General features: G+C 56.1%; 1 protein-coding gene across 1 annotated transcript; it reads right to left on the reverse strand.

Moving 5' to 3' along the window:
* Positions 1 to 802: 802 nt before the first annotated feature.
* Positions 803 to 15350, reverse strand: LOC148640063 (synaptotagmin-11-like). The gene is made up of 4 exons (XM_088620356.1): positions 15058 to 15350; positions 7451 to 8301; positions 4727 to 4847; positions 803 to 4541 (listed from the first exon to the last, which is right to left on the reverse strand). Exons 1-4 carry the CDS (start codon positions 15089 to 15091, stop codon positions 4231 to 4233), a joined length of 1317 nt encoding a protein of 438 aa, XP_088476482.1. The 5' UTR covers positions 15092 to 15350; the 3' UTR covers positions 803 to 4230.
* Between the last annotated feature and the right edge of the window lie 17 nt (positions 15351 to 15367).

A 15367-nucleotide genomic window follows, 5' to 3' on the forward strand; every position in this document is an offset into this window, starting at 1 on the left:
GGGAGGCCCCAGATCGGGGCTGACTCGAAATCCGTCATCGGCGGCTCCGGGGCTCGCCCGGCTGGGGAGCCGCTCTGTGTCTGTCGTTTGCAGGAGAGCGGGCGTGGGAGGGGTTTCCAAACTGGGGGAGCTGTGTGTCTGTCTCAGCCTGACGATCCATACTTGTCTGTCTGTGTTTATCTGTGTAAATCTGCCAATCCATGCTTGTCTATCTGTCTGTGCGCCTGTCTCTCCATTCCTGTTTGTTTCTCAGTCTCAGCCTGTTATTACAACCTTATCTATCGGTCTCTGTGTTTATCTCAGTCTGTCAATACAGGCTTGTCTGTCTGTCTACCTGCCTGTGTGCTTGTCCCTGGAACATCAGAAAGGTTACAGCCTAGGGGAGCCACTTGGCCAGTTTGGTTGCTCAGTAGTTCATTAATCCCAGGATGTCATCCGGCTGTGTCTCGAAGGATCTGGGGTATCGGCTTCAACACCATGGCCGGGCAGCTGGTGCCACCCTCACCACCCTCTGGGTAAAGTGCCTCCTGTCGTCGGTTTTAAATGCAGGTGCTGAGAGAGAGGAGGAGTCACAGTGCTGACGAGCAGGTCTTCTGAGAGGGAAGATGGTCACCCTTCACCTTAGTCTAAAGGGGGGGGTTAACGTGTCACTAAATATTGGGGTGTCAGCATGTTACTTAATATTGAGGCGTTAGTGTGTCACTAAGTATTGTGGGCGTTAGGGTTAGGGACAGCTCCAGCTGTTTGCAGGGCAGGACGCACATCTGGGCTCGTCAAGGAGAAAGCAGTGACACTGCAGGGCTCTGGGTGTATCAGTCTTTATTTGCACAATGTGTTTTAACAAATTCAACATACAGTTAGCATTAGTGTAATATATCAGCATAGACTTTATGGCATTATGCAAGTTTAAACACAGTTCAGGTTACGTTTTTATCATTTATTTCCACATAGAAGTTATTTACTTGGAATTATCATTGATATGGAGTTATTTAAGTCATTTTCCGTTCTCCAGTTTTCCCAGTTCTGTGTTTCAGTTTGTTCAGCTGTACAAGCGAGCAGACGGGAGTGACGTTTCCCGAGGGGTGGGGTGGGGTGGGGTGGGGGGGACGGGCCTCCTGTCCCCCCTCCCAAACAAGAGATAAGAAAGTGAAACATGAAAACGCCCCCCACCCCCGTTCCTGGGAGCCGATCTCCTCCTCTTTTCCCCCTTCCTAACGGAAATGAAAGGGAGTTGAAGGGGAAAGTGTGGGCTCTCTGCATCCCACAGGAAACGAAAGAGAGAGCCCACTCAGCTGGAGCTGGACAGGGGTTTGAGCGTGATGGGTGGTGGCGGCTGATATCTTCCTGAATGGATATCTTGTGGAAGAAAGCTCTGAGGGTAATGCCGGCGATGGGAGGAGCCCCAGGCCAGAATTCCCCACGTAGCGGAATGAATGAGGGCAGGGAGAGATCAGTCAGCCTCTTGGTGACACAGTGCCCCCTGTGGCCTGGTGGGAATTTGCAAGCAAGTGCTGTCAGTGAGGGACATGTCTGTCCTCCAATCAGAGCTGGCACCTTGACTGGGGGGCGGTACTGCCTGGGACGTGTTAAAAGACGATTGGCTGGGGGGCAGGTGGGTGGGAGGTGCCTGCCTGCACTTCTTCACTCTCTCCCGTGTGCAGACACAGGGTTCGTAGCTGCGAGCTGAGACACGGCGCTTCCCAAATCGGGTGGGGATATAGATCAGCAACTAGCGATTCTGCATTTTAAAAGAACGAGGCGATGGGGGACGGCGCTCTTGCCTACCGCCCTCCTCTCTCTGAGCTGAACCCCGAGGAGAGTCTGAGTGCGCCGATACACCAGAGTGCTCTTGTGAGGGAGAAAAGACGCGCCGAGGTGACCCTGCTCTTCGGGGTGTGCCAGTGCCGTGCCCTCGGATTCCCTGGAACCCTGAAACGTTCCGACAGCCACAGACAGAACCGGTGCTGGCCTGCCTCAAGCCCGAATCCCGCCTGCCGACCAGAGCACGCCCCCTACAGGCCAACTTTAATTGGAATGACGGCATCACTGTGATCATTAGAAAGGAATGTTCTTTTTCTATATACACTGGACCTAGGAGACAGAGGATCTGTATCTTCTTCATTGGGACGCAGTTCTGGCATTACAGACCATTTTTTGGTAACAGTAGCTGGGTTTCAGCCTCCTATATTACAGTATGTACAACTTGCCCAGCTTTTCAAGAGGGCAGTACAAACAACTCTACCCCCCAACCCCCAGCGTCTGACCCCCTTGTAAACGGATATCGCTTTAAATCGATGCACTGTAAATGACTGAAGGGCAGCACAAACACCTCTACTGCCTTCCCAGAGCAAGCTGGACTCTCTGGTGAGGAAAGAAATGCCCACGTACACAGGGCTCTCTCACTCGCCCAGACTGGACCGGTGACCTCTGGACTGTAGGGTGACAGTGTGACCCGGCCCAGACTGGACCAGTGATCTCTGGACTGTAGGGTTACAGTGTGACCCGGCCCAGACTGGACCAGTGATCTCTGGACTGTAGGGTTACAGTGTGACCCAGACTGGACCAGTGATCTCTGGACTGTAGGGTGACAGTGTGACCCGGCCCAGACTGGACCAGTGATCTCTGGCCTGTAGGGTTACAGTTTGATCCAGACTGGACCAGTGATCTCTGGACTGTAGGGTTACAGTGTGACCCAGACTGGACCAGTGATCTCTGGACTGTAGGGTTACAGTGTGACCCAGACTGGACCAGTGATCTCTGGACTGTAGGGTTACAGTGTGACCCAGACTGGACCAGTGATCTCCGGGCTGTAGGGTTACAGTGTGACCCGGCTCTTTAACTGCTCAAGCAGACAGACTCTCCTCTGCCAAAATTCTTCTTTGCATGACAACAGGAACATTTAACGTACAGTAACTTTAACATTGGTGAACAACAAGACGGACATTATCTCTTTGCAAATAATTTCCTATATATATATTATTTTAAACAAAAACAGCTCTGTGACATTGTGACAGTGCAGTAATATTCCCACCCCGACACAGTGCCTGTGTCTGTGTTTCTGGAGAAACGGCACTGCTGTCTGCCTCCACTCGGCAGCATCACTTATGGCTCAATATTTGCAAAGGTGTGAAGACCAAGCTGGGGACACCTATAGGTCAAAGATTCCCTCACGGACACATGCACTGTTATTTCTAACTATCCTGTAAATCTCTCTGGTTAATGTATAATGCAAACGGACAACTGTATATAGCACTCCAAATTATTTCTTTAAAAAAAAGAGCACATAGTGTAGAACTAACCTCTGAATCAGGGGCCCCTAAGCTAACTAGGGTCCCCCAGGGGCCCCAGTCCAACAGGGGGGTGCTAGTTCTACTTCACCAGCAGCTGGGGAACCACCGAAGAGATCCGGCCCTCATCTGGAGTTTCCTGACCCGCTGTTTGAGCAGCTTCCTGTCCTGTTGATGGGTGAGTGAGACCCCTCAAGGGCCCTGCTGGACTGTGACCCCGACCCTGCGCGAGGGGGGACCCCCCTCCTGATTTAAAGGAGCTAGTGGCTGATAGGTGGGGTGGGCAGAGGGGAGGGGTGATGCAGAACGTTTACAAAAAAACCAAGCTGGGTCAGGGTTCCCAATCCGTATATACACCTCACCCCCCACGCCCCCTGAACCCCCCTCCTCCCCCCTGGTGCCCTGGGGGGTCCGTCCGTCCTCCGGGTGCTCCTCCTTCCCTCTCGCTGTGCAGTCTGTGACTCGGGCTCTGCTCAGGCATGCGGTAAACCCGAGAGGGGAGCGGGGCGAGGAGGGGGTCCGAGCTGGGGCGCAGGGGGGGCGCTCTCGTCCTGCTCGGGGAAGAGCAGCTGATCGGCGGTTCCCGAGGTGTGCCAGTCCAGGGTTGGAGACGCCCCCCTCCAGCGCGTTTGCCTTTTCCTCGGTGAACTTTCAGTTTTTCCCTCCCACCCTGTTGTGGTTTCAGAATTTTTGCGGGCTCCCTCCCGCTCCCCAGACCTGCGGTTGAATTCCTATTCGCATCTCTGTTTCTCCTCTTAGCCAGCTGCTCGCTGTACAAGTCAAGGGCCTCAGGCTCTGGGCAAGGAAACAGGCAGCCATCTTGGTTATCGTCGTTGTAGTTGCTGCTTTCGGTCACCAGAGGGCGCACCTCTTTCTGTCCCTCCCTCGACCTCCCTTCCCCCACTCACCCCCCCCCCCCGCCCCCCCACCATCCCTGGGGCCCCTAGTACTCGCTGAGGCTGTGCCACTTGGCGACCTGCCGCCGGGGGTTGTCGTAGACCTCCCGCCAGTGGGTGGCGCCAGAGGGGCAGGGGCTGTGTGCCCCCAGCACCACGCGGCCCACCACCTCGTTCTTGGTGGTGCGGTCGAAGTCGATGACCAGGAACTCCAGGGAGATGTCCGGCAGCAGCTCGGCCGGGATGTCGTAGATGAAGGACTCGTTGAAGACGGGGTTGAGCGTGCACTTCTTGACGTGAGTCTTCTTCTTGGCGATGCGCTTGCGGCCGTAGAAGACGTTGACCTTGACGTAGGGGTCTGGGCGGAGAGGGGGGACAGAGAGAGGGGGGAGAGAGTGATGGAGAAACAGGGAGAGGAAGGAGAGAGTGAGAATTGTTCAAAAACTTCATGGTGAGATCAGGGTAAAAGCACAGTACAGTGGAGTGAAGCTCAGTGAGATCAGGCTGTGTGTAGATCTGGGGCTCGGCTCAGGCGATACTCACTGCCAGACAGACCGGTGATATCCATCTTCGGCAGGTGTTTGGCCTTCAGCACCACCACACTCAGCCTGTGGGTGACCGGCTGATAGGAGAGAGACACCAGTAACTCCCCCCGACTGACACACTGGAAAGACAGGAGAGACAGCGTTATAACACACTGATGCACTGCGAGGACAGGAGAGATAGTGTTAAAAAGCACTGACACACTGCGAGGACAGGAGAGACAGCGTTATAACACACTGACACTGCGAGGACAGGAGAGACAGCGTTATAACACACTGACACACTGCGAGGACAGGAGAGACAGCGTCAAAACACACTTTTCCTCAACTATCTAATTCTCATTCTTTCCTCTCTCTCTCCCTGCTCCTGCTCCTCTCTCCCTGCTCCTCTCTCTCTGTCTCTCGCTGCTCCTGCTCCTCTCTCTCTGTAGCTGCAGATTCCTGCACTGAGGATCAGCGTCTCCATGGCAACACGCTGTAGGAGGCAGCCCAGGGCTGTAAGTGAACTTTTGAAAGTGGAGGAGAGAGCAGTGAGAGCTGAGTGACCCCACAGCGATGGGGCCGTGTGTGTGTGTGTGTGTGTGTGTGTGTGTGTGTGTGTGTGTGGACTTGAATCTGAAACACTGCGTCACAGTCTCTGTGATTGCACTTGTTCAATGTAAGTCAGACCGTGTGTGTGTGGACACTGTGTCTCAGTCAGACACTGTGTGTGTGTCTGGACACTGTGTATCAGTTAGACATTGTGTGTGTGAAAGTGTGTGTGTGTGGACACTGTGTCTCAGTCAGTGTGTGTGTGGACACTATGTATCAGTCAGAAAGTGTGTGTGTGGACACTGTGTCTCAGTCAGTGTGTGTGACTGTGTGTGTGGACACTGTATCAGTCAGAAAGCGTGTGTGTGTGAGAGTGTGTGGACAGTCTCAGTGTGTGTGTGTGGACACTGTGTCTCAGTGTGTGAGAGAGTGTGTGTGTGGACACTGTCTCAGACAGTGTGTGCGTGAGACTGTGTTTCAGTGTGTGTGGATACTGTCTATCTGTCTAAGTGTGTGTGTGACAGTGTGTGTGGACACTGTGTCTCAGTCAGTGTGTGTGTGTGGACACTGTATCTCAGTGTGTGTGAGAGTGTGTGTGTTTGTGACACTGTGTCTGGACCAGACAGTGTGACTGTAATAATCATCATCATCATCATCTGCTCTGTACCCTTGTCAGTCCAGTATCTGTTACAGCAATCAGACAGCAGACTCTCTAACCCACTTTCCCAGGGATCGATTTGTCAACCTAATCCCTTCCCCATCGCTGCAAAATGGAAGCTGATTCAATTAACCCCCAGAAAGAGAAATAAAAGACCACTGGCGGGGGGGGAGGGGGGAGGGTGTCTGAGAGAGGTATCCTGTTCTCTCCTCACAGTCTGTTCACAGCCATTGTACTCCTCAAACATCCTTAACAAGGCTCAAACATCTATGCAGAGCCCTGTCTTAAAACCCACCTTACCAATTCCCATCAAACACTGAAAACAGCGCTTCCATGTCCTATGCCAAACGTTTTACAGCTGTACAGATTGTAACCCCACAGTCCAGAGAGCGCCGGTCCAGTCTGTGTCACACTGTAACCCTACAGTCCAGAGATCACTGGTCCAGTCTGGGTCACACTGTAACCCTACAGTCCAGAGATCACTGGTCCAGTCTGGGCCGGGTCACACTGTAACCCTACAGTCCAGAGATCACTGGTCCAGTCTGGGTCACACTGTAACCCTACAGTCCAGAGATCACTGGTCCAGTCTGTGTCACACTGTAACCCTACAGACCAGAGATCACTGGTCCAGTCTGGGTCACACTGTAACCCTACAGTCCAGAGATCGCTGGTCCAGTCTGGGTCACACTGTAACCCTACAGACCAGAGATCACTGGTCCAGTCTGGGTCACACTGTAACCCTACAGTCCAGAGATCACTGGTCCAGTCTGGGCCGGGTCACACTGTAACCCTAAAGTCAAGAGATCACTGGTCCAGTCTGTGTCACACTGTAACCCTACAGACCAGAGATCACTGGTCCAGTCTGGGTCACACTGTAACCCTACAGTCCAGAGATCACTGGTCCAGTCTGGGTCACACTGTAACCCTACAGTCCAGAGATCACTGGTCCAGTCTGGGTCACACTGTAACCCTACAGTCCAGAGATCACTGGTCCAGTCTGGGTCAGGTCACACTGTAACCCTACAGTCCAGAGATCACTGGTCCAGTCTGGGTCACACTGTAACCCTACAGTCCAGAGATCACTGGTCCGGTCTGGGTCACACTGTAACCCCTACAGACCAGAGATCACTGGTCCAGTCTGGGTCACACTGTAACCCTACAGTCCAGAGATCACTGGTCCAGTCTGGGTCACATTGTAACCCCTACAGACCAGAGATCACTGGTCCAGTCTGGGTCACACTGTAACCCTACAGTCCAGAGATCACTGGTCCAGTCTGGGTCACACTGTAACCCTACAGTCCAGAGATCACTGGTCCAGTCTGTGTCACACTGTAACCCTACAGACCAGAGATCACTGGTCCAGTCTGGGTCACACTGTAACCCTACAGTCCAGAGATCACTGGTCCGGTCTGGGTCACACTGTAACCCCTACAGACCAGAGATCACTGGTCCAGTCTGGGTCACACTGTAACCCTACAGTCCAGAGATCACTGGTCCGGTCTGTGAGACCCCCAGTCCTCCCCCAGATCCTCTCACCTGTATGCTCCTCTTGGCGATGGAGCGGGTCAGCTGGACCCGGCCGGTGCTGGGGTCCACCCCGGCCAGCGGCACCAGCACCTCGCCGATGACGTCGTCGCGGGAGAAGCGGTCGAAGCTGAGCACCAGGAAGTGCAGCACCAGCTCGGGCAGGGCGCTGTAGGGCACGCCGTAGAAGGTGAAGGTCTCGTCGAACACGGGCTCGCGCGTCTTGCGCAGGACGCGCGTCTTGACGCGGTGCTTCTTCTCCGGCAGGATGGTCATCTTCACGTAGGGGTCGGCGCTGCCCGGCTGCTCGCCCACGCCGGGCAGCCCGCGCGCCTCCTGGATGGTGACCACCAGGGCCTTCTTGGGGAAGTTGTAGTCCACGGCCAGGCTGAGCTCGCCCAAGCCGGGCTCCTCGGCCGGGGTGAAGGGCGACGGCGTCTTGCTGTCGGCGTTGCTGTTGCTCTCGCTGCTGCTGGCCGAGCTGGTGTCCAGGCAGCAGTAGTCGGCCCGGATGGGCAGCTCCCTCTCGATCCGGGCCGGCGCCGGCTGCTGCTGCTGCTGCTGCAGGGGGCTCTGGTCCTGCTGGGGCGCGGGCCTGCTCTCGGCTGCGTCCAGCAGCAGGACGTCGGCCCGGCCCGCGCGCCGGGCCACGCGCACGATCTTCTTGCTGTTGCTCAGGGTCTCGGGGTAGATGCTGATGCCCTTCAGCATGTGGATGAACTTGTACGGCGGGTCGCCGTTCTTCTGGGCTCCGGTCAGCCGGCGGTACCGGCGCTGGCAGCAGGTCCACAGGAACACGGCCACCGACACCGACACCACCAGGACCCCGGCTCCAATGAACCCGGCCAGTACTGGAGACACGTCTGGGGCAGAGAGAGGGGGGAGAGGGGTGAAGGGATTAAGAAAGAGGATGGGAGAGAGAGAGAGAAGATTCATTCAGCAGCTCAAAATCAACACACTGAAAGTCTCCGCTAGCGCAGCTGTGATCGGGTTCGAGACAGTGGAGCACGGTGCTGTTGTGTACAGAGTTTAGCCACAGGCATTGGGCTGCAGTGGCGCCACCTGGGGGTGAGGGTAGTGTTTGTCTGTGATTACAGAGCGACTGAGCCTGATGTGTGACTCAGTCTACTGCCTCAGCTGCCTCTTCACTGTCCTGCCTCGCCCTCCTCGTCTCTCGCCTGCCTCGCCCTCCTCACCCCTCTCTGGCCTCATCCTCCTCTCCTGCCTCGCCCTCCTCACCCCTCTCTGGCCTCATCCTCCTCTCCTGCCTCACCCTCCTCACCTCTCTCTGGTCTCACCCTCCTCTCCTGCCTCACCCTCCTCACCCCTCTCCTGCCTCACCCCTCTCTGGTCTCACCCTCCTCACCCCTCTCCTGCCTCACCCTCCTCACCCCTCTCCTGCCTCACCCTCCTCTCCTGCCTCACCCTCCTCACTCCTCTCCTGCTTCACCCTCCTCACCCCTCTCCTGCCTCACTCTCCTCTCCTGCCTCACCCTCCTCACCCCTCTCCTGCCTCACCCCTCTCCTGCCTCACTCTCCTCACCCCTCTACTGCCTCACTCTCCTCTCCTGCCTCTCCTGCCTCACCCCTCTCCTGCCTCACTCTCCTCACCCCTCTCCTGCCTCACTCTCCTCTCCTGCCTCACCCCCCTCACCCCTCTTTCTTGGGTTTCTGCACAACAGCCCCCCCTCCCCCCGGCGACGCCCGAGACACGCCCCCCTCTTCACGCCGCCCTGGGATTGGCCCAGTCTTAATGAGGGACCTATGACCCAGATACCACCATTCATCTCGAACTACCGCCTGACCCACTTCTGGGCGTTAAATGTGGCTCCTTTGTGCTGCTGCATCTTAAACCCAGCTGACAGAACCGCGGCTGGCGAGGGCGGCGCTGCAGCCCAGTGGCTGTGCTGTTCTGGGGCAGTGTGCCGACCCGGCGGCGGCCTGCTCTTGTTTACCAGGTTAAACAAGGACAGGCCAGCGACGGAGAGAGAGAGGCAGAGAGTGACTGCCTGCTCACTGAAGCACACAGCTCAGAGCAGAGGAGCACCCAGACCAGCAACAGGAGAGAGAAGTCACATTCACCCAGAGCACACTGCTGTCCCTCTCCTCTCACACTGCCCCTGAATTCACACACCGACACCCCCCTGACTGGACTGGAGACACTGCTGTCCCTCTCCTCTCACACTGCCCCTGAATTCACACACTGACACACCCCTGACTGGACTGGAGACACTGCTGTCCCTCTCCTCTCACACCCCCCTGACTGGACTGGAGACACTGCTGTCCCTCTCCTCTCACACTGCCCCTGAATTCACACACTGACACACCCCTGACTGGACTGGAGACACTGCTGTCCCTCTCCTCTCACACTGCCCCTGAATTCACACACTGACACACCCCTGACTGGACTGGAGACACTGCTGTCCCTCTCCTCTCACACTGCCCCTGAATTCACACACTGACACCCCCCTGACTGGACTGGAGACACTGCTGTCCCTCTCCTCTCACACTGCCCCTGAATTCACACACTGACACACCCCTGACTGGACTGGAGACACTGCTGTCCCTCTCCTCTCACACTGCCCCTGAATTCACACACTGACACACCCCTGACTGGACTGGAGACACTGCTGTCCCTCTCCTCTCACACTGCCCCTGAATTCACACACTGACACACCCCTGACTGGACTGAAGACACTGCTGTCCCTCTCCTCTCACACTGCCCCTGAATTCACACACTGACACACCCCTGACTGGACTGGAGACACTGCTGTCCCTCTCCTCTCACACTGCCCCTGAATTCACACACTGACACACCCCTGACTGGACTGGAGACACTGCTGTCCCTCTCCTCTCACACTGCCCCTGAATTCACACACTGACACACCCCTGACTGGACTGGAGACACTGCTGTCCCTCTCCTCTCACACTGCCCCTGAATTCACACACTGACACCCCCCTGACTGGACTGGAGACACTGCTGTCCCTCTCCTCTCACACTGCCCCTGAATTCACACACTGACACACCCCTGACTGGACTGGAGACACTGCTGTCCCTCTCCTCTCACACTGCCCCTGAATTCACACACTGACACACCCCTGACTGGACTGAAGACACTGCTGTCCCTCTCCTCTCACACTGCCCCTGAATTCACACACTGACACACCCCTGACTGGACTGGAGACACTGCTGTCCCTCTCCTCTCACACTGCCCCTGAATTCACACACTGACACACCCCTGACTGGACTGGAGACACTGCTGTCCCTCTCCTCTCACACTGCCCCTGAATTCACACACCGACACACCCCTGACTGGACTGGAGACACTGCTGTCCCTCTCCTCTCACACTGCCCCTGAATTCACACACCGACACCCCCCTGACTGGACTGGAGACACTGCTGTCCCTCTCCTCTCACACTGCCCCTGAATTCACACACCGACACCCCCCTGACTGGACTGGAGACACTGCTGTCCCTCTCCTCTCACACTGCCCCTGAATTCACACACCGACACCCCCCTGACTGGACTGGAGACACTGCTGTCCCTCTCCTCTCACACTGCCCCTGAATTCACACACTGACACCCCCCTGACTGGACTGGAGACACTGCTGTCCCTCTCCTCTCACACTGCCCCTGAATTCACACACTGACACACCCCTGACTGGACTGGAGACACTGCTGTCCCTCTCCTCTCACACTGCCCCTGAATTCACACACTGACACACCCCTGACTGGACTGGAGACACTGCTGTCCCTCTCCTCTCACACTGCCCCTGAATTCACACACCGACACACCCCTGACTGGACTGGAGACACTGCTGTCCCTCTCCTCTCACACTGCCCCTGAATTCACACACCGACACCCCCCTGACTGGACTGGAGACACTGCTGTCCCTCTCCTCTCACACTGCCCCTGAATTCACACACCGACACCCCCCTGACTGGACTGGAGACACTGCTGTCCCTCTCCTCTCACACTGTCCCTCTCCTCTCACACTGACACCCCTCTGACTGCACTGGCGCTCCAGTGGGAATTCAGAATGGCTGATGTCAGGTTTTGGGAAGGGCTCAAAGCCAGCTGCTCAGAGTTGCCTGGAAACACTCCCCAGGGAGCAAAATCCAGCCATCACCCCCTGCCTCTCTCCTCTCGCTCTCTCCCATGTTGCCATCCTTCTCTCTGATCAGCGCCCCCAGAAAACCACACAGCCAGCCAGTGTGGCTGAGAATCGTGTCACCCTGTCTTCACTGGCTGCTCCCTGCCTTCCTGTTGCCAGAAGTATGGAAAATAAATGTTAGCAAATACCCTGAGGATCAAATAGGGATATTTTTACCTGAGCTTAAGTATTGACTCGACTTTCAATGTGGACTGTGAAACCTGGAGTGGATCAGACTGCTGTGCACTGTGAGTCTAACTGCACTGTAAAACCTGGAGTGGATCAGACTGCTGTGCACTGGGAGTCTGACTGACAGCTCTGTAAAACCTGGAGTGGATCAGACTGCTGTGCACTGGGAGTCTGACTGACAGCACTGTAAAACCTGGAGTGGATCAGAGTACAGTGCTGTGTGCTGGTAAGTCTGGGCTGCAGAGCTGAGTTACTGGCCTGGGAGTTATACCTGTGAAGGACTGGGGGGGGTGTGTTCATCTCCAGGTGGGCGGGACGGAGCAGAGAGAAACTGGCTGTTTACAACAGTTCACTGCAGAACATTAGTGCCATATGTCCGAAGCTCTTTCCCTGGTCTTCCCAGATGCACAGCACCCCGATACAGAGGATCGCCACTCATTCACACCTCATGCCTCAGCACGGCATAGCACAGGGGAGCACGGGCTGAAGGACAGGGGTCTAACTGGAATGAACATCAAGCTCTGGCAGTCCTGTACTGGGGCACCACATACCAGCATGTACAGATCATCTCTTGATCCAGCACTTCCTGTAGACCTGGGGCTTGTTCTTACCCCTGATCCAGCACTTCCTGTAGACCTGGGGCTTGTTCTTACTCCTGATCTGACACTTCCTGTAGAGCTGGGGCTTGTTCTTACTCCTGATCCAGCACTTTCTGTAGACCTGGGGCTTGTTCTTACCCCTGATCCAACACTTCCTGTAGACCTGGGGCTTGTTCTTACCCCTGATCCAGCACTTCCTGTAGACCTGGGGCTAGTTAGCATCACAGTGATGAGTTCCTACTGCCATTCCAGGAGCGAAAATCCTCTCCTTTCAGAAGAACATCAGACAGGTCACAAACCATCTGACTCGTTTGGCTGACAGCAGCTATTTGACCTCGGGCACGCCTCTCACTTTCTGTTGTATCTGAATGGGTCTTCATGTTCTGTGTCTTGTAGCATGTTTTCCTTGAAAGGCACCAGATCACATACTGTTTGATGGACAGATCAATACTCCGCTCTCTGGCTCAGACGCACCAGGGTGGCAGGGCAGCAGACAGAGATCGTCTGCCCTCGGCCTCGGCTTGGAGGAAAGTTGCTCTCTCTCATCACCCCAGGGGCCAACATCAGTGCCGCCGTGCTGCTGCTGGGCACCTGCTCATCAGTATAGATCACTTTATTGGCCCTGTACAATCTCTTGTATCAGGAATTTGTCTTTTCACAGACCCCAGCTTGCTCTCCATGAGACACACAGACAGGGAGAGAGAAGTCTGGGGTCAGAGGGCAGGGTCAGCCATTGTACAGCACCCCTGGAGCAGGTGGGGTGAAGGGCCTTGCTCAGGGGCTAAACAGTAGGATTCCTCTGCCGGCTGCGGGATTTGAACCAGCAACCTCCCAGCCACAGGCGCAGGTCCTGAGCCACAGAGCCACGCTCTGGCAGCAGAACTCACACAGGTGCACTAGCAGGGGCTGTGCCAGGAGCCAGACACTTGATTCCTTCTCTGTCCCTCCTCCTGCCTGCCCCCGGCTCCTCTGGAGACACTCTGTTCTGTCTCCGTCAGGGTGTCCAGGGCAGTCCTGAGGGACGCCCCTGCCCCTGTCCCTTGTCTGACAACATGAATTCACAGTGACAGGTATTTCTCAAATACAGCCCAGAACAAACACACGCCTTCCTACACACACAGCTGTGTACCTGAGCACCCTGATACACACACAGCTCCGTCCCAGAGTGACTGATACACACAGCTGTGTACCTGAGCACCCCGATACACACACAGCTGTGTACCTGAGCACCCCGATACACACACAGCTCCGTCCCAGAGTGACTCTGATACACACAGCTGTGTACCTGAGCACCCCGATTCACACACAGCTGTGTACCTGAGCACCCTGATACACACACAGCTCCGTCCCAGAGTGACTCTGATACACACAGCTGTGTACCTGAGCACCCCGATTCACACACAGCTGTGTACCTGAGCACCCTGATACACACACAGCTCCGTCCCAGAGTGACTCTGATACACACAGCTGTGTACCTGAGCACCCCGATTCACACACAGCTGTGTACCTGAGCACCCTGATACACACACAGCTCCGTCCCAGAGTGACTCTGATACACACAGCTGTGTACCTGAGCACCCCGATTCACACACAGCTCCGTACCTGAGCACCCCGATTCACACACAGTTCCGTAGCTGATCGACCCCAATACACACACAGCTCTGTACCTGAGCACCCCGATTCACACACAGCTCCGTACCTGAGCACCCCGATTCACACACAGCTCCGTACCTGAGCACCCCGATTCACACACAGCTCCGTACCTGAGCGACTCTGATACACACTCAGGTACTGCATGTACCTAATGCAGGTGTTCACACAACTCACCCAAGGCTATGAGTATAACCCTACCCCATCTTAGACGCCTATGTCGACAGGTGTAGCTCTAAGTGCATATGTCTGCAAATAAAACAGACGACATGAAAACGCAAATCTCAGATCGCACGTGTGTGAATTTTCTTGGGAGAAAAGGCTGTGACGGAGAACACGGGGTTTTCTGCCAGGTCCTCCCAGAAACTGAAACGCTCGATTGCGCTCGGATGAGGGGCGCTGGGCGGCGGCCCCACGGGCACGGCTCATCCCGAGCCGGACAGCTTGTTTTTCCACAACAATAGCGCGAGGAGAGGCGATGCCTGGGTCCCAGGAATAGACATCACGTCATCCCGTCCTCCCCGGCGCGAGCGCCATTAGAGGAACGGGTTGGGTACAGTGGAGGGGAGGGGGGGGGGGTAGGCGCACAGGCCTCAGTGGTTACTAAGCACACAGACCCCCCCCCCCTTTCCATCCCTCCCCCACAAACCTGGGGCGCCCCAATAGCATCCGCACCTGAAGGCGCACACGCACCCCCACAGCCCCTCCGTGACGCGCGTTCCAGCGGCTCACCTCGACGAGCGCGGCAGGAGCGCGCATCTGGGCGCAGCGGACACGGCTCGGGGCTGCGCGGCGCCTGCAGAGCCGCCCGGGCCGCCGGTGAGCCCCGCGGGTCTGCAGCGGCCAGCGGGGAGCGCCGAGCGCCCATTGTAGGTTTTTCTAGCGCTCCGGTGCGTCTACGTGACCCAGATCGGCCCGAATTTTAATCCGCCGCAGCAGGTGCAACAAAGCTTCGTTGTTTCAAAAAAAAAAAAAAAGACCCATAAAAACCCCAAGCCGGTAAATATACAGGACGAGGTACTTACCGTACTGGGGTCTGATATTGGTCATCTCAGCCATTTTGAGGCAGATCTCACGGGCGGCGGCGGGGGGGTGGTGGGGGTTGCGTTGCGTTCACCAAAATAAAAAATAAAAAAAATAAAATGGCAAGCTTCTATTTTATTGCCATGTAGAACAGGGTGTTCCTCTCTCTCTCTCTCTTCAGAACAGACGTCGGCGGCGGTAGCCCGGAGTCAGCGCTGTGTCCGCTCTTGTCGTGGCGGTGATGTTGTGCTCGCTGGATCAGGGATGCGGCTGCCGGGAGAGACACTGGTACTCTCATCGCGGGGACCCGCC

Source organism: Lepisosteus platostomus, chromosome 26 (assembly GCF_059453375.1).
Source record: "Lepisosteus platostomus isolate fLepPlt1 chromosome 26, fLepPlt1.hap1, whole genome shotgun sequence".
Classification (NCBI taxonomy): Eukaryota; Metazoa; Chordata; class Actinopteri; order Semionotiformes; family Lepisosteidae; genus Lepisosteus; species Lepisosteus platostomus.